This window comes from Molothrus aeneus, chromosome 6, assembly GCF_037042795.1.
Source record: "Molothrus aeneus isolate 106 chromosome 6, BPBGC_Maene_1.0, whole genome shotgun sequence".
Taxonomy (NCBI): Eukaryota; Metazoa; Chordata; class Aves; order Passeriformes; family Icteridae; genus Molothrus; species Molothrus aeneus.
The window spans coordinates 15,766,285-15,784,479 of NC_089651.1; the positions used below are offsets into that span (position 1 = coordinate 15,766,285).

An 18,195-nucleotide genomic window follows, 5' to 3' on the forward strand; every position below is an offset into this window, starting at 1 on the left:
CTTAGCACAAAGTTACCCAAATCCAGCCTGGAGTGCCTCGTTCATTGTCGGAGGGCATAACAAAGTTTGTGTTTTTACTCTCAGAAGAAAGAATATGCCCCTTAATTAATCCATGCCACTCAAAGTAAAGCCCTCTTGGTAGCTGCTAGGAGAGAAGACATCCCAAGGAAAGTTTGGATTTCTCTGGCTGGGAAGAGGTAAAGAAAAAAGGCTGCAGCCTTTTTGGTTTTGGCTTGTTCCCTGCAAGGACACATTGCTCTGCCCTGACATGCTGCCCTCCACACCCAGCAGGGCCACCCCAGCACACCCTGCCCTGCCACCCATGGCGAGGTTGGGGTGACACCAGCAGCTCCTTTCCAACCAAATTTGCCTTAAAATGCCTGACAGAACTGAAAGTAGGCTGCAAGTGGTCCTCAAGATATTTTTTAATCATTTGGGAACACCAGCTAGAGGGATGGAGCCTCTTCTAATGCATCACACCCACCCCGGCAGTGAGGTCTGCCTGAGACAGCCAGCTGAACCAACTCCAGATGTTCCTGGTTTCATCCTGAATGTGCCCCAGGAACATCACACATCCATCCCGCACCGCCTGACTCCATCTGCATTTTTAACAGAGCATGGAAGACCTCTGAATGGAAGCTTTAATCCAATAGCAGCTGTATTTCTTAAGAGAAAATGACATACACTTACTAATGAAAACAGCGTTTGGGCTACGATGAGTAACTTTTTCCATGAGAACCATACATCCTCCCACCACCAAGAAGCCCAAAACGGAATTAAGGCTCTTTCTTCCCAAAGCAAAGAAAACAACAGGGAGAAAACATTGTCAGCCTGCCACAGTAACTCTGCCTTCCACTGTACCTTGCTTGGGATAATCTCGTTTTTAATAGAACAACTTGTTCCAGGTAAAAGCTTGATGTTTTCTCCCCCTTCCATCTTACAACTGCTGTTTGCCAGCACGAGAAGAGCTCCAACCACTGATGGCAGCATCATGCTCTAGGCTGCATATCCTCATACATATCACGTTTTTTTTCTGCTGTGGATATCTGTAATCTCACACAGGTTATCCCACTGATCTTTCTGTTCCCAGCTTGTCAGACAGCAGTGTTGCAGAGGCTGGGGCATCACTGATCATTATATGGTCTGAGTGCCCAGCACAGCTCTCCATTTAAATTTTTGGGGACTGCAATAATCTAAAAGCTGCAAATTCAGTGACGCCAGCAGTGTGTCGGACTTTGACCTGCTTTCCAAAATCCAACCTGCCCAGCCTGCTGTTCTGCTGCCAGCACCACAGCACTCATGGAAGGCACATCAGTGGTGCTCCCCAGGATGGGGCTGGCCCCAGAGCTCCCACCCAGAGCAGCTTCCCGGTACAGCAGAGGTGGTGCTGCAGGCTCTGACATTTCCTCTTTAGTGCTATTTTCCAGCCTCCAGAGATTTATTGCTTCTTCCACAGACAGCTAGACTTTTCCAGCTGGATCATCCCTGCCTAAGGCTTGCTTCTTCAGGAATGCTGTTCCTGGTTGACACGGGGGCGGGGGAGTCCCCATGGAATGCTGCCTAGGGGCAGGAAAAGGCATGCCCTGTGTCCCCAGTGGGTGATGGAATGGCAGCCCATGAGGAGGTTATCAACAGATGAGCACCATGATAAAAGCACGTGTGCTGTCCTGGTTTGCTGCCCAATCCACAGTGCACATAGTGAGGCTCCTTCCTGGACTGAGCCTCACCAATGGACATACTGTTCACCCTAAAATTTCCAGATCCAGCTGTGGGGCAAGGGAACAAGCCCATTTTTCACAGCTTAGTCACTCCTCCCCACGAGAAATTCTTATGAATTAGGGGTGCAAGGAATAACCCCATTCCCCTTTTAATGTGGTGTACCCCACTTGTGAGTTTCCCCCACGTTAACCTGTTGCTCCCTAAAACTCACAAATGCCAGGATGTGCATCACCTCCCCATTCCTTTCCGCTGCCCTCAGCCTTTTTCCTCCTGCTCCCTTCCCTCCACCCTTCTCTGAAACAGACTTCCTGGAAGGGAGGAGAAGAAAGAAGTTCTGGCTATAGGGCAGCTTGCTGGGCATGCCAAAGCAAAGCAGGCAGACATCCTGTGGAGGTGCCAGCAGTTTGATGATGCTGTATTTTAGCAGTGCCACTTCCCACAGCCACGGCTGGCCCTGCCTCCAGGTCCTGCTTCCCAACCTGTGAGAGCCCAAGGGCTGGGAGAGGCGCTCGCCTTGCTGGAAAAACGCTGCTGGCAGAGCTCACGCCACGGTGCCTGGGAAATACAGTTACTAACAAGAAGCAGGATGCTGCCAGGAAAGCTTAATGAATTTTAGCTGGTTTATGATTAAGGCAGACAACTGGAGATTTTTAACAGGTTCTCATGCCGCAGAGGTTTGCAATTTCCCTTACACCACCTGGAAGCAGAGCCCTTTGTGAGGGCAGCACCCAGACCCCACCCGAGAAGCCCAACCAGGGCTCCCCATGGCTCCTCTCCAACACTACCTGCAAAGCAGCTGAGATGGAGTGACAATGAATTCCCCTCCTTGCAGGTGTGGGGAACCAGGATGCAGAAAAGTAAAGGGCTTGCCAAGGCTGAAACATGCAAGAAACCCCTCATATGGCCGGGAACAAACTGCTTTACTCCCAGGTAATTTGTGGGTCTCTAGGAGAAGCAGCATGAGTAGAGAAAAAGCAAGGAGATAGAGACTCGTAACTTGATGGAAACTACCTTTGGAAGGGCAGTACAAGCCCTTGCAAGACCCATGCTAGCACATTACAGGTCCTGCACCACCAGCCTGAGGACTGAGTCAGGAAAGAGAGGGACACATGGAATGTGCCCAAGCAGCACCACACCTTCCCACAGCCTGCACATCCCTTCCTGAAAAGCAGAAGATTAACTTCTGTTCTTTTCAACAGCTGCACCTCATGGAGCTGCTGAAAGGGTGTGGGGTGCAGCAAAGGGCTGACAGCTGAATGGTGGCCTATGAACCTGGGAACTTGGGTTCCATGCTGAGACCATCTCCATGTCGCAATGTCAAGGCTTCACACTGAAGAGTCAGTTGAAATTTTAAGGTGAGATGTGTTAGAGATCACTGCTGGGCTGCATGGTGGGGTGGACTGTGGGATGTCCTGGAACCCTTGGGATGGTGTAAGCAGAGGAAGGGGTTTCAGCAAGACACAGAGTTGCAGTCTGAGAGGCACACAAGCCAGAAGATTATCTTGGCACAGGCACTCACAGGCAGCAGTGGCAGATAGGGCTCTGTGACAGCACAGGCGAGGGCTTTCTGCTGCCTTCCACAGCCATGGTGCTCCACAGCCACCAAAGGTCAGGCTGAAAGTTTGCAGGCAAGGCCTGCCCAGGAACTGCAGGAAAGGCATTTGGGAAGAGCACCATGCCCTGCAGGCAGGAGGAGAGCAGCCTGCAGCCCTGCTCCCAGCAGCACACCTTCCAGCAGCGGCTATTAATAGAGCTGCCTGCCGGAGAGAAATTCTCCACTGGTGCCTATAGTTACCAGCCCTACAACACTGCAGAGCTTTTCAAAACAAGCTCCACAGGAACACTCCCAGAGGAGCAGCATGCCAGAGGCCAAATAAAGCTTGATGGATGGCAGGAGAATGGGAATCCAGCACCAAAATCCAGGAGCAGGGTCCTATGATGGGGAGCACCATGCCCACAGGCCGCTGCCAGCCTGTCCCAGCCTGATCCCTGCTGCAGACAGAAGCAGCACTTCCCAGGGTCTAACTGCCCTCAGCAGAGAGGAAAACAATTTGAGATATTGCTTTAAAATTAATTTGGCCCTGTACATAAGCATTTAACTACAATGGGGATACAACTGCTTTCCCTTCTTAATAGTACAGTGAAAGGCACTGCCACAGTGCAGGATCAAAGTGTTTCTCACTGTTAATGCTCTTGCAGAAGATAAGTATTACAGTGGCTGATAGCAGAATAACGTCAGGGAAACAGAGCCATCCCCATTCCAGCCAGCAGCACTCCCTCCTTTCAGCTGCAGCCCAGCCCATTAAGTGCAATCAGGTACCCCCCTTGGGCAACCTTGTGCACACAGAAACTTCAGAAGAGGTTTTGTAGGTGATGGAAGGGCTGTGCTCACTTGACAGAGTGCCCTAAAACATCCCAGAAAGATATCAGCAACAAAACTTGAGTGTAGGTCCTGTGCCTACTAAAGAAACCTCTCCCTTGCCCTGCAAAGACAGGTATGAAGCAGCTGCAGGATCAAACACACACGGAAATATGCTTCCCTGTACATTGTCCCAGGATTCCAAACAAACCCTGCAGAAGGAGATGCTAAACCAGCATGAGGTCCTTGCTGCTCACCAGGCTCTCTGCAATTCCCAGGGAGACCAGCAGCCCAACCAGCCAGGCACTGCCACCAGTGGCACTGGAGCAGTGCTCAGCCCACGCCTGCACCCACAGCAAGATCCAAGCTGCTTTGTTAGTCCACAGTTATTTCAAACCTGTGTTTCAGAGCTACAGGAACCCTGAGATCTTCCATTATTCGTTTAAAGCAGGGGTACACAGCCACCCTCCTCACCACAATGGGAGGGTCATGTGTCACCCTGCAAAAGCGTTACCATGGGACAACTGCCACAGAGAGCTGCCACCTCCCCACACTGCCACCTCTCATCACCAACACTCAGTGTCTCTGAGCAGCCTTTGCAGACTCCAGGCTACAGTTAACAGATCTTCCGGTGTTGCACAAGAAAATACGCAGCGCCTCTACCTCTTCCCTTTCAATCACCCCCGTTGAGACAGACTCTCACTTCCACCTTCCCTCTGTTCTTGCCCTTCCTTCCCTTTGCACCCAGGCTGTACAGCATCCCCTCAGCACACAGAAGAATTAGACGGTGCCTGGAAAATGGCATTAGGAGCAAGCTCTTCCTTTTAATTAGACACCTCTCTGCTAGGGCAGCCAGCGGTGTTCTCAACCTGGAAGGCTGCCATGGGCTGTATTAGCTAATAAGCTTGAGCGATCCTTCTCTAAGCAAGTCAATTCCTCCTTGGTTATGTTTAATTATATTTTAAAATAGCTTCAGCCTCCCCAGGGACCTTTTGCAGCAGTGGTCAGTTCAGCCCCACACACTGAGCTCTGCTATCGGGCTTGGAACATCCAGGAGAACAGCCAAAGTCCAGCCATCCCAGTTCTAGGGATGGGATGGAAAAGCAGCTCCCTGCTCAGGCTGCCCACCACAGCCAAACTGTCCAGTAACAGCTACTGCTCCCTCTCACAGGGCAGTGTCCACCTGCCATCAGCTACCCCAAGGTTTCAGGACAACTTGGCAGCACAGAAAAACTTTTGTCTCTCCAGCCCTGTGTTTTGCTAACCAGGTGAAGCCTGCAGATACCGACCATGGCCTCCTCCACGACTTCACTCGGTGGGTGCACTGTGAGACACATGGGGACCCTCTCTCCTGGGACAGGCACTCCTTTGTACATGTGGTCCATGCAGCAGCCACTGCTCCCTCAAGAGCCACCTTGGAGCAAGCACAATCTTGGCATCTTCTTCTCAAGAATGCGTGCACAAAGGAAAAGCAATCCCAAAAAATCAAATAAAACTGAAACATCTCAGGTACAATGAACGAGCTGGCAGCAGGGTCACCTTTTCCTTTTTCAACACAGCAGCTTTGAGAAATTCCCCCTGTGCTGCTGGGGGAAGGCAGGGGGAGGAAGCCAGAGGGGTGTCAGTTTATTTACACTCCAGCAGGATAGCGGGGCTATATAAAAAAGTTATCAGAGTAACTAAGGCTGAGAATTGCTTCCTTCTTCCTCTTGGGCACTAGAATAAGCTCCTGTGCAGCTCAGCATGGTGCCTGCCAAACTTTGGGCTCTGATTCTGGCTTGTTTTCATCAACAGCACCGAGCAGCAGCTGCACACAAAGCAAATCATAAGCAAATAAGCACGGGGAGCCCATCGGCCCTTGCATAATAACCAGCTGGCGGGACTAAAGGGCTGCAGGTGCCCTGTCTCACACTTCCCTGTGGTTAGAGGTGGTTTCCCAACACAGCCAGCCTGCAGCAAGGGTGCTCAGCAGCACCAGTTCTGTCCTTAAATGTCACCCCGCAAAAAGGATCATCACGCTTTGCTGTTGACCACAGAATCCCTCCCCAGTTGGGGGTGCCAGGTTGGCAGCTAACTTGCCTTTGTGGTAAACCTAAAATTCCCCTCACCTACTAGTTTAAAGAGCAATGCAAAAGGGCTTGAAAACTCCAAGATCTGGTATTCAACCACCATTCAGCTGGCTAGCCCCACAGAAAGCCTCGTTAATTCTAATGAAATCCAGGCTCACAGTCTGCACAGGAGACAGTGCAAGGGGACCAGCAAGTCCAGCACTGGGAGCTGTTTTGGGGAGCCAGTGGGTCCCAGCTCACAGGCATCCCTCCTGGGGAGGAACTGAAGCATCTACCCCCACTTACAGGGAGCAGCACCCTCCAAAAGGGTAGGGTGAGGCACCAGAAGTCATAACGGGGCAATTATACAGATTAGCAATTCCTCTTGGAAGCAAAATGCCCATTTATAAAAGATCAGCTCTTTTGCAAGACTTTGAGGTGAACAACTGATCCTGCTGAGAAGTGGAGGCTGTGCAGAGCCCCCAGCATCCTTCCTGCCACCCAGGAGACCCTTCCTCGCAAGCACAGCCGGCAGCTTCTTCGACAAGAATGGCAGGAAATCGAGACCAGAAGGCGAGGAAAAAAAACTGGGATAAGCAGAGTAACTCGGAAGGAACAACACTTCACAGACAACCATACCCACCTCCATCCGGCCATTTTAAGGGTGGAGGAAAAGGTTAAAAAAAACCAACCCGGAATTATCTCTCATTCACGCAGCTGGCAACACATCAGGTATCAATTAACACCGCTGTTATGAGAGCTTGTCACCTCCCCCTTGGCCAGTGTTATGCCCAGACACAAGGCGAACAGCCCTGAAATGAGCACCCCTTTGGTTAAGCCCTACACCCCCAGGGATGGGGACCCCCAAAGAGCTTCCCCAGGCACCCCAGGGAGGAGTCCACAAGCAGAGGCTCCAGCCAGGCAGTGCCACTCCAGGTGCCAGCGCAGGGTTTGCTCTGGAAGCCATCGGTCCCCTTCCCCTTCCAGCCCTCCTTGACACATTCGCTACTATAAGCAAGCCCTGAGAAAAAAAACAAATCCCAAATCTTCGACAACAGAGCGGGATGTCAGACAAGGAGCACAGGGCACTGGACAAGGAGCATCCAAGCGGTGCCTTGCCTGCCAGGGTGGGGCTGGACTCACTTCCAAGACAAAAATGCATGCCGTGGAATGGAAAGCAGAGTATTTAAAACACGAAACCAGCAGCCGGCTCGGGCATACCTCGTTGCCCCCGACCGCAGGAGCAAGAGAGGGACTCCTGCCAGCCAACCTCGCTCTGCCGGAGGCTGTTTCTAACCGGGACAAACCTGGTTTGCAGGGAAACCGGGATACGCCGCCTTTTGCTAAATTAGCCGCATGTCTGCATGGATTATTTCAAGAAAAACTTTCTCAGGAAAGGCAGCCTCTCCAGCCTGGAGAGAATTTGCATCCTAAAATAACTCCTCGGGCGGCGGGGGCAGCGGTGCCCGGCGCGGAGCCAGGGGACCAGGTCCGGCTGGGCCGGAGGGCGCGGGGCCAGCCCCGCACCGCCCGTGCGTGCCGAACGCCCCGGGCCAGCCCCGCACCGCCCGTGCGTGCCGAACGCCCCGGGCCGGCCCCGCACCGCCCGTGCGTGCCGAACGCCCCGGGCCGGCCCCGCACCGCCCGTGCCTGCCGAACGCCCCGGGCCGGCCCCGCACCGCCCGTGCGTGCCGAACGCCCCGGGCCGGCCCCGCACCGCCCGTGCGTGCCGAACGCCCCGGGCCGGCCCCGCACCGCCCGTGCCTGCCGAACGCCCCGGGCCGGCCCCGCACCGCCCGTGCGTGCCGAACGCCCCGGGCCGGCCCCGCACCGCCCGTGCCTGCCGAACGCCCCCTCCTCTGCGGCGGGCGGCACGGCCGGCACCTCCCCTCCCTCCCTCCGCCTGGCAGCATCCCTGCATCCCTCCCTCCCTCCTTCCCGGGAGCGCCGCTTTCCCCAGCGCAGACCCGCAGCGAGAGGGGCAGGGGGAGCCCCCCCGGCTCTGCCCCCCGCCCCGAAAGGCGCCCATAAACATCTGCAGCGAGCATCTTAAAGGTCCTTTCCAACCTCAAACCATCCTACGATTCTACCTCCCCCACTATATATCTATTTTTAAAATAGACACAAAATATACATGTACAATTACATACATATGCATGTATTAAAATAAAAAAGCAAAGGTTGATCAGCCCCTCCGCCCTCCAAAAATAAAAAAATAAAGACAAGAAAAATAAGCAGCCCCTAAGGCACATCCCAGACAGCAAGTCTCAGTGCTGGGGGGCAAGAAGGAGGCTAAACCCAGGCGCAGGCAGACGGGCCATATTGCAGCCCCCTTATTTAAAGGCTAGGGGGGCTCAGCCCCGCTTCCCGCCGCCCCTGTGCTCACCCAGAAGATGAAGTTGAAGACGAAAAGGAGGTATTTAATGCACTTGGTGCAGCCTTCCACTCCCATGGCGACGGCTCTCCCAAATCTGTGCTGCCTGGCTGAGCGGGCGGCGGCGGGCGCACAAAACCCGCCCCGCGCCCGGCCCCGCGCCCCGCCCCGGAAACGCCTCTGGGACACGCCCTGGACACGCCCCTGGACACGCCCCAGGAGCGGGGCTGGCACAGGCACCCCCTGTGCCTTCCCAAAACTGGGGGTCGTCTACTGTTTCCCCAGTTTTTTCTTCCTTTTTTCATTTTTCTTTTCTTCCTTTTTCTTTCCCACTTTCCCCAGTTTCTGTTTTTTCCTAATTCCTCTTTTCCTTTTTGCTTTCCCCTAATTTTTCTATTATCCGCCTTTTTTATTTTTCTTTTTTCTTCGTCTTTTGAATTTTCCCTTCCTTCCTTTCCCCCCTTATTTAATTTTTCCCCTTCCCTTCCCTTCTTTCATCTTCACTCATTTTTTCTCATCTCTTCCCCCCATTTTTCTTTTTTCCCCCTTTTTATATGTGCTCTTATTTATTTCTTTGTTTTTCCCTTCTTCTCGCCCTCCAGGGGCAGCTCACAACAAAATTTCCTACACACAGGTAGGAGCCACGGGAGCAGGTGTTGGGGGGCTGTAGGAACCTCCCAAACCTGACCACCATCCCTTAAAACTTGCTGCCCCCTCCTAAATATCACCAGGCAGCCTGGGGTGCAGGGAGAAACCTCTGTGAATAGGTTGCAGGAGGTTTTGTATTTCTATACAGGAAAGTTTGAGGGTGCGTTCATGAGGGGATTTCCCTCTCCCACTCAAAAAAAAAAAAAAGATCAAAGGTCTTTTGCATTAAAATCATCAGTCTGAAATTCAGAGAAGCGTATCCTCATTTCCTCTTCTTATTTTATCTCAAATCTGCTCTGCTGAACAATTTTGCCTAAGTTTGTGGCTTCGGTACTGCAAGCAATTGCATGAAGTTCAGTAGAACCACTCGGGATGTTTTCCTTTGGTTACTGGGTAACAAGAGCATCAGGGGGGCTTCAGGGCTGCCCACCAAAAAGATTCCCCCCTTTTTTCTTCTTTTTTTTATTTCTTTTTTTCCTTTTCCTTCCCCACTTTTTCCCTAACACATCCTTTCATTTTTTTCCCAAAAAAAAGTAAACAAAAAAAAAACCAATGGGGTGACACATATCAATAGGCTCAGAAATTTTAGTTAAAACCCTCCCCCCTCAAAGCTACCAGTAGAAGCAGGATGAAATTTCCCACTCTTTCAGCTGAAACCCACTTAGGCCCACTCACTCATCCTTAGAAATATAAATAGCTCTCACCCCATGTGATGCTTCCAGGAAGCTCATTCACTTCTCCAGGGGCAGGGTGGTAAGTCACACAGCCAGAGCACAGGAGGATGCCTGGAAAAGGCATCAGTGAGCAGCTCCAGCCAAGGTCAGCACCTCACCGAGCTAAATATGAACCTGGCACCCACCCACAGCGTCATGTGGGGGGGAAACCTGCCCTCTTCCTGCCTGGGCACTTCCCTCCCTTGAAGGATTTCAGGGAGCAGTGTCTCAGCCAAGTATTTGCACATTCTGATAGTCTTCCCATCCATGCATCCCATAGTTGGGAATGAGCTGTTAGCTATCACACATTTCCTGCACATGTATGTAGAAATCAAGTCAGCTTCTTCCAAAATCATCCTATTGCCCTCAGGGATGAGTTGGTACAGGGCTTTGTGATGTTCATCAAAACTTTCTGTGTCCCTCAGTAACAGCCCATGCCCTACAAGGCAGCAGGGACCAGGAATGAATAGAAATTGGCTCCATTCCCTAATTACTTATGCTGAGTATGTCCCTGATTGTGGGCTTGCCATGGATTCATAACCCCTTTGTCTCTAAGCCACATTCACTCATCCAGACTTAGCAACAAAGCTGGAGGTTCACCAGGCTATTTATGCATGTAACTGCTGTCCTGAATTATCAGCATGACCCATATGGTCACGGCAATAGCTGTAATCCTGTGTGGCTCCTGCTCATCAGCCCAAAGGATAACGGCAGCATCCCAGAGCTGCTCACTTGCTCCAGCAATGTCCCACAGTGGTATCTTCTTTTCTGCACCTCCATCCTTTGCAGCTATAAATAGTAAAACACCCTCACCCCCCCAAAAAACAAAAAAAGAGAAGAGGAGAAGAAAGAGAAAAGAAAGAGAAAAGAAAAGAAAAGAAAAGAAAAGAAAAGAAAAGAAAAGAAAAGAAAAGAAAAGAAAAGAAAAGAAAAGAAAAGAAAAGAAAAGAAAAGAGGAGAAAAACCAGGAGACTATATGAGCAAAGAAGCCTCTCATGCACTTAGGCTGTTCCCAGAAAAACTCTCAGAGATGCTGCTTGGAGAGTCTGTGAGTGGGACAGGAAGGAACCAGCAGCAGTAGGGCCTTCAGCAGCAGCAGCAGGGCCTTCAGCAGCAGCAGCCCCACCACCTATGAGGGAAAACGACTCTCAAATCAACTTTTGTGCACTGGAGAGCAGTGCAATCACTTCCACAAGAGTGGCATTGAAACTGCTTCCAGGGAACTTAGGATTGCTTTTTTTTTTGTGTGTGTTGCATTTATCCCCCCCTACTGTGGCTTTTCTTTTCTTGCTTCCTGCCCTTTTTTCCTCCTATGTTGGGGAGTGAAGGGAAATGGGAAACAAGAAATGAATTTTTTTGTATCCTCCAAAAATTCTATTAGGCATCAATTTGGTTTGGAGCCAACAGAGTTCTGTTTCTGGAAGCTTCCTTAAGGTTCTGTTGAATCACATGTTGCTCAGGGACAGCTGTGGCAGGGGCATAGTCCCACCATCTCCTACAACAAGAAGCTCCCAGTTACAGCCTAAAGCCTACTGGGTTTAAACTGGCCATGCCAAGAGTCTTCTCCAAAAGTTGGAAGTGGAAAAATATTTCAAGCTTTGTCTTTTCTTGTTGTTGTTATTTTAAGCAGCTCAGCTGGGTAGATTTGAAAACTTTGGCCTTTAGGTACCAGAACAAAAATGCCATCACCACAGCAGTGACAAGATAACAGACACTGTTTCCCAGGACTATGTGTGATTTCAGGTGTTGTACACTCATTTCTCATGTTTTGTACTCATTTCTCACACTGCATTGCTCACTGTACAGCCTCTGAAGTACCACAACTACCTTTCCAAGGCTCTCAGTGGCCTTACCAGCTCTTTATAAACAAGTAAAGTAATTTGCAAAAATTCAGTTTGTGTCTGGGTGTCACATCACATGGCAGCATTGAGTGTGAGTGCTATGAATAGGGCTGATGACTTCCCTCTTCAGGAGGAAAAGCTGGTTCAAGTGCTCAGGGCGTGAAGTCGTTCACAGAGCAGCCAGCTGCAGGCAGGGCTGTGAGGAAGCTACCTACCTCCCCTCAAGCCCTTCATCCCTGAAAGAAAAAAAAAAAACACCTCTATTTTTGTTTTTATAAAAAATTCCCCAAACCCCAAATTAAAAAAATAAGCCCATCCCCAAGAGGCTCTTTGAATGAGCTTCTGCAATTGGGCTTGCAGGCAGAGTGAAGCAGCTGAGAGAGGAGGCACTTGCAGTGTTTTTTTCTGTCTGTTTGGTTTGGGTTGTTGGGGTTTTTTGTGAACCTGTTTATAATAGCCTGTGGGTTTTGGCACCTCTAGGTATGACTCACCAGGGTCCGTTAGAGCAGATGCTGCCTCCAGTCCCAGTTAGCAGAACTGATCCCTTACCAGTGGGACTCAGAAAACCCAACCCCTGGGGCTTTCAGCCTGATTATCCCACAGAGATGCCCGCCTGCCTTCCAGCAGCTTCCCCTTAAAACCCCTTTTGTTTTATAAAAAGTGAGGGAGGGGGATGAGGGGAGAGGACAGACACACATCCTCCCCTGCTCTTACACGGGCCTGAAGAGCTGGCAACCAGGACATGAACTGATGACCATCAAGGCAGGCTCTAAACACCTACTGAGGGTCCCCAGGAGATCTGGGAGAGCAGAGAGATCTGGCTGCTGATGTCATACTCTGGCTGCATGCTTTGGGCTTGCATGACAATCCCTCTGCCCTCCTCAGCCAGCTCAAAACTGACAAATAAACCATGGGAAAAAATGCACAACATTTTTCTAGTGAGGTCCTAGTTAGCTTTTAACCACCACTTCTTATTTTTATTGCAAAATACTGCAGAAATAGCCTGAATTTTCAATTTACCTCTGGTGGTTAAAAAAAAAAACCAAACAAAAAAAACCACAAAAAACCAAACAACAGCAACATCATCAAAGATCTTTAAATAGGACATTTTGGAGATTCATGATAAGAAACTCAGAAATTTGTTCCATGGGAGGTTAACAGTCCCAGATCACTCAGGCACTTCCTTGCCAGCCAACACCTCACAATGCTGTTTTTTAAGGAAGAGACTTGAGCAAAAGCAAACTGCAGTGTATGTACTGGCCTATGGAGCTCCGTCACCTCAGAAGAGACCTGTACACCCCTGCGGAGCCAGCCAGCCAACCTTCATTTTGAATAGAGAAAAAATAACATGAGGAATCTAATCCCCAAGTCTAAGGGGACATTTTCAGAATACCTTTTCTGTGCCCCAGCAGGAGAGGATGGTGCCTGCTTATCCAAAAATCCCCATGCCCATCTCTATAAACTGAGTCGAAGCTCTGTGACAATGCGGGGGGTTGTGCTTGCCTTGCAGCCTCAGGGGAGAGGGATGCAGCAAACAGAGACCTGTAGCTGAGCCTGAACTTTCTGTTTCTAATAAACTCAACAAATGGTTCCCATCTGCCTGACCTGTCTCTCTACCATCCTTAAATATTTATATCAATGTATCTATGGTGATAGGTCAGGTTATATAAGTGGTGGGGGAAGGACAGCATCAGCTCCTGCTGGAGCTCCAGCAGAAGGAGTGAAAACCCAGGCAGGCTTCCTATCCAAGCAGAAGCTCTCTCCTCTTAGCTCATGAGCCCAGAAAGTGAACATTCATTTTTCTCAGGGCATCAGAGAAGACTGAGTCACAGCTGGGCTGAGTTGTGCTTTGGGAGGTGCCAGAGCCCAGCCCTTCGATGCAGAGAGCTCTTATTGTATAATCAATGTATAATTCATTAGTAGGTGAATAAAGGCTTGGAATAGTTCATTGCTGATGTAACAGGGCTAAAAAGAAACCAAGCATGCCCGTGAGCAAGCTGCTGCACACTGGGGTTAAACAACAGCACTCAGTGATGCTGAGGGGAGCCAGGGGATTCTGTTTTGGGATAATATAAACAACCCAGCTAGCTGATTGCCAGTGACTCCAGGGTGAGCAATGAAGGCATTTGCATCTTCCTCCAAGAAATGCTGGGAATGACCTTTCTTCTTTGCTTGCTGGAGTCTAAGGGAATAGCAACTGGAAGACAGGAGGGCTTTAGCTGTTGGTGGGCACCTCCAGGCTCATCAGAATATATTTCTCCTAAGGGGTGCCACTTCCTTGCAAGCTGAACATCCATCACATATATCCCTTGCAGGTACAGAGGTGGGTTTTTCCCCTTGACCTTCCTGACAGGGGTAGATATGCAGGTTGCCTCCAGGTATAAATCTGTTTGAGGGACCCCCAAATGCCAGGTGATGAAGGTAGCAGTAGTTTTGTGCTGGGGGTGAGAGGGATGGCATGGTGGGGAGTGGAGTGAGTTCACCAGCAGGCCTGCAGTCATTTATGGGTTTGACAGCTCTGGCCAAAAGCTGCAAAACACACACAGCCTGTGTTTCTCCAAAACAGCCTCCAAGACTTCTCCAGAGCTCTCCCTCTTCACCCCCAGATTCTTCCCTCTGTCCCACACATTGGTATATCTCTCAGTGGACAGGTTTGATTCTTGCTGCCAGTTGCTCATTCTCCCAGAAGAGGAACTACAGAGTTAAGAAATAGATCACATTTCTCCCCAGCTGCATTTTAGCAACAGAGAGAGCTGCAATGACACTTCATGTGAAAGTTGCAGGATGTGTGTGATCTAACTGTGTATTCACAGCAGCTTCTGACCTCAACTGCTTTCAGCTGTGCTGGCCAAGATCTCTGTGGGGCATCTTCCACCTCTGGCTGCATTTCTAGAGGAGAATTATAGCCAGCTGCTTTTCCAAACACATTACTTCTGCACCTGGTTAGAAAAACATGTGTCTATCAACTATTACTTCCAAAAATATTTTGTGTGTCTGCAGCTTATAAACACAGCTTTACCTTGGCAGGAGTTGGCTTGCTTACACTCCAGCACTGCAAGGGTCCACCCAGCTTTGCCAGCTTCTAGGGCTTTGCAAGGACTTGCTCAGCAGTGTCTTCTCTAGGAGCATGCTGCAGGCATCAATCCAAACTGCATAGTGAAGGGGCTGCTACATGAGGAAGTTGTATTTCAAGGACAGTAGGAACTCTCAAACACACGCTCAAAAGGGCAAGAAATAGCAAACTGGTTTGGAATCAAGACAGCACACCACAAGGTTGAAAGATTCTCACTCTCCTCACCACCAAATGTGGTGAGGAGAGTGAGGTTCTCTCCTCACCACATTTGGTAAAGAGTTACTGTATCATTTAACCAGTGCTTTCCACAAGTGCTCTAAGCATCATCCACTGCCATCAGAGCAAGTGGAAAAGCTGGAAAAGCTCCTCTGGCTCATAAGCAAGCTGTGTTCAGTCCAGCCACGAGCATATGGTGAGCCCCATGTAGGATCTCTATGGAATTTAATGCCCCTGTTGGCAGAGCAGTGCCTGAGCAGTGCAGGGGCAGTGAAAGGTGGAGAGCAGCACAAAAGGTGCTTGCTGCTCCTATGGGCTGGTGCTCCCCGGCCCCACAGGCTTATAGGTAGCCCCAAAGGTGGCCACACAGGCCACAACAATCTGACCTTATGCTAGTCCCTCTTCTTGTGGCCTCAGATAGAGCTGGGGGCTGTCTAAAGTAAAAGGAAAAAAGTAACTCATGAGCAGAAGCTAATGCATGCTCAGAGAGAGGCAGGCTGCAAGAGCCTAGATGATCTTAGTGGAAATAACTGATAATTGCTGCAACTTAATTGACAAGTAGCTGGAGCCAATTCACAACTAAATATTTAACTTTGCACCTTTGGTCTGAAAATTCCATTTTTTTTTCTCCCATATATGCCTACATAAATAGGATTTCTTTCCTAGCAGAGTGTGAGTGTTGACATGCTTATAACAAACAGCTTCCTCTAGAGCAAGCCTCAGGAAGGCTCACTGCTCTGCAGGTGTTTCCTTGTCGGGCTGCTGGCTTGCATCCCCAATACTCAGCTCCGTGCTCTTCTCCCAGCAAAATCTCTCTCTCACTCTTCTCAACACTGTGTAAATCTTTGCACCACTTATCAATAAGTTCCTGGGGTTTTGCCCTGGTCACACAAGAGCTGTAATTTGCCCCCAGACAGCAGAAAATTAGGGACTAGTAAGTGCAAAAACATTCATTGTAGGACAGGGATATTTTGTTGGCAGAGGTGTAAAAACACTGTTTAACACTCACCCACCCTGTGGGTTCCATCTAGCCATCCCTCGGCGCTGCCTCTTCTACAACTGTGAACAAAATGTTAACACCGCACATTTATGTAACGGGCTTCTAAAAATCAAGGAGCTGAAGGTATCTGCTTTTCTGCTTCTGAAAAATCACAGCAGGATGCCATCACATTCCTGCTGCTACACACAACACAAGCTCTGGGAGAAGAGTGTGTCCAGCTGGGCATTGCTCTGTCAGCTCCTTGTTGAAGGTGCTGCTCCTTGCAGGGGAGCTCCAGCAGCCAGTGAAATGGGAATAAAGCTCACAAGATGGCCAGTGGCTGGACACACTCTTCTCCCAGAGCTTGTGTTGTGTGTAGCAGCAGGGGCTCCTACAGGATGTCCTCCAGACATCCCTCTGCAATTTTCAGGAGCAGAAAAGCAGATACCTTCATCATATATATGGTACTCCTGTCCACAACTCTGCCTTTACATTTAAAGCTGACCTGGGAAGGTGGAGCACCTAAAGCTTCAGCAGTCCTGGTGGTGATGCTTTAACAGAGATTCTTTGTACCCATTGATGAGGGTTGAGCAGCTAACCCACACTGATGACATTGGCTCCTCCAATTTGTCCATGATGTTTTTTGATATGGTAGAATATCAGCAGTTAACTAGCCAATGCAGAGCAGTGTGCAAGACCTGACTACCTAATCCTTAAAAAGTGAAACCACAGACATTGCTTCCATATAAATATTCTGGTCGCTTAAACATGTCCTTAAGCATTTTTCCTGCCTCTGCTTGCATTACACCCTGAGAGGTGCCAGCCTGCTGGCCCATCAGCTGGCTGAGGTTGGTGAGCTGCTCCTTTTCCTCCAAAGGACCAAGGCCATCCTCTCCCTCCAGCACAATGCTAGGACTGGCAAGCACAAGCTTCCTGGGGAGTCTCTCTTCCCAGCACTGAAAGAATTACTGAGTCCCCCCATGGTGTAAATCCCCAATCAATGCAGGCAGCTTCACGCATGGCACAAAAAAGAGGAGGTATCCTTTTGCAAGAAATTCATCTTTATTGAAGCAACCATGAGTCACATGGGCTGCCAGCTGGCCTGAAGAATAACAGTAGCAGTAGCCTGACAGTAGCAGCTGGAGCTCACAAGGGAGATTGTCTCTTTCCAGAGATCAATATAGGTGATGATACATATATATGTATAAGTGAATACTTCCCCACTAGAAAGTGCATAAGCTGGGAAGTGCATATCATACCCAATTCCCTGCCAGACTGAGGTGTGTTGGTGATTGCCAGAAGGTAGCTTGAATATACACTGGGGCAGTTTGAACTTCATCCTGCTTCCAGTGAAGTCAACAGTGAAGCTCTGCTGGCTCCAAGGGTGTGGAATGAGAAGACAGCCTTCCTTCAGCCCTTCACAACACAACTCTTGTGATGTAAAAAGGACGTGGAGTTGGACATTGTATTGTTTGACCTGGCTGCAGATCAGTCCCATTCTCTTATAGATTTAAACTCCTGTTTGTGTGTGTAATATCAAAGTCCTTTTACCACAAGAGCACAGTGGGTTAGCAAAGCCTGATAAACACAGAGCTGGGGCCAGAAGTTACAGAATCACACAGTTTGCCAGGTTGGAAAAGACCTTGGAGATCAAGTTCAACCTATGACCTAACACCACCTTATCAACTAAACTCTGCCACTGAGTGCCACGTCCAGGCTTTTTTAAACACCTCCAGGGATGGTGACTCCACCACCTCCCTGGGCAGCCCATTCCAATGCCCAATCCCTTCTTCTTTGAACAATTTTTCTTTAATGTCTAGCCTAAACTTCCCCTGGCACAGCTTAAGACTGTGTCCTCTCATCCTGTCACTGGTTGCCTGGGAGAAGAGACCAACCACCACCTGGCTACACCCTCCTTTCAGGCAGTTGTAGAGAGTGATAAGGTCACCCCAAGACTCCTTTTTTCCAGTCTAAATAACCCCAGCTTCCTCAGCCACTCTTCACAGGGTTTGTGTTCCAGAACCCTCACCAGCCTTCTGGCTCTTCTCTGAATGTGTTTGAGTATGTCAACATCCTTCCTAAATTAAGGGGCCCAGAATTAGACACAGGTGTGGCTTAACAAGCCCCTGTGGAATCAGTGTAGCATCAAGATTTAGGAGGCTGACTAAATCCTAAGAATTAAAAAAAAAAAAAGTTGAATTGCATTAGCAAGGAGGAATAACAGA

The 18,195-nt window shown here is 49.7% G+C and overlaps 1 protein-coding gene across 1 annotated transcript in view; it reads right to left on the reverse strand.

Moving 5' to 3' along the window:
- CD81 (CD81 molecule) overlaps window positions 1-8,657 on the reverse strand; it is a 34,318-nt gene extending 25,661 nt beyond the window's left edge. Inside the window, exon 1 of the mRNA XM_066551331.1 lies at window positions 8,513-8,657. Within this exon, the coding sequence (XP_066407428.1) occupies window positions 8,513-8,578 (66 nt within the window). The 5' untranslated portion in view covers window positions 8,579-8,657. The remainder of the gene's footprint in view (window positions 1-8,512) is intronic.
- Window positions 8,658-18,195: the final 9,538 nt, after the last annotated feature.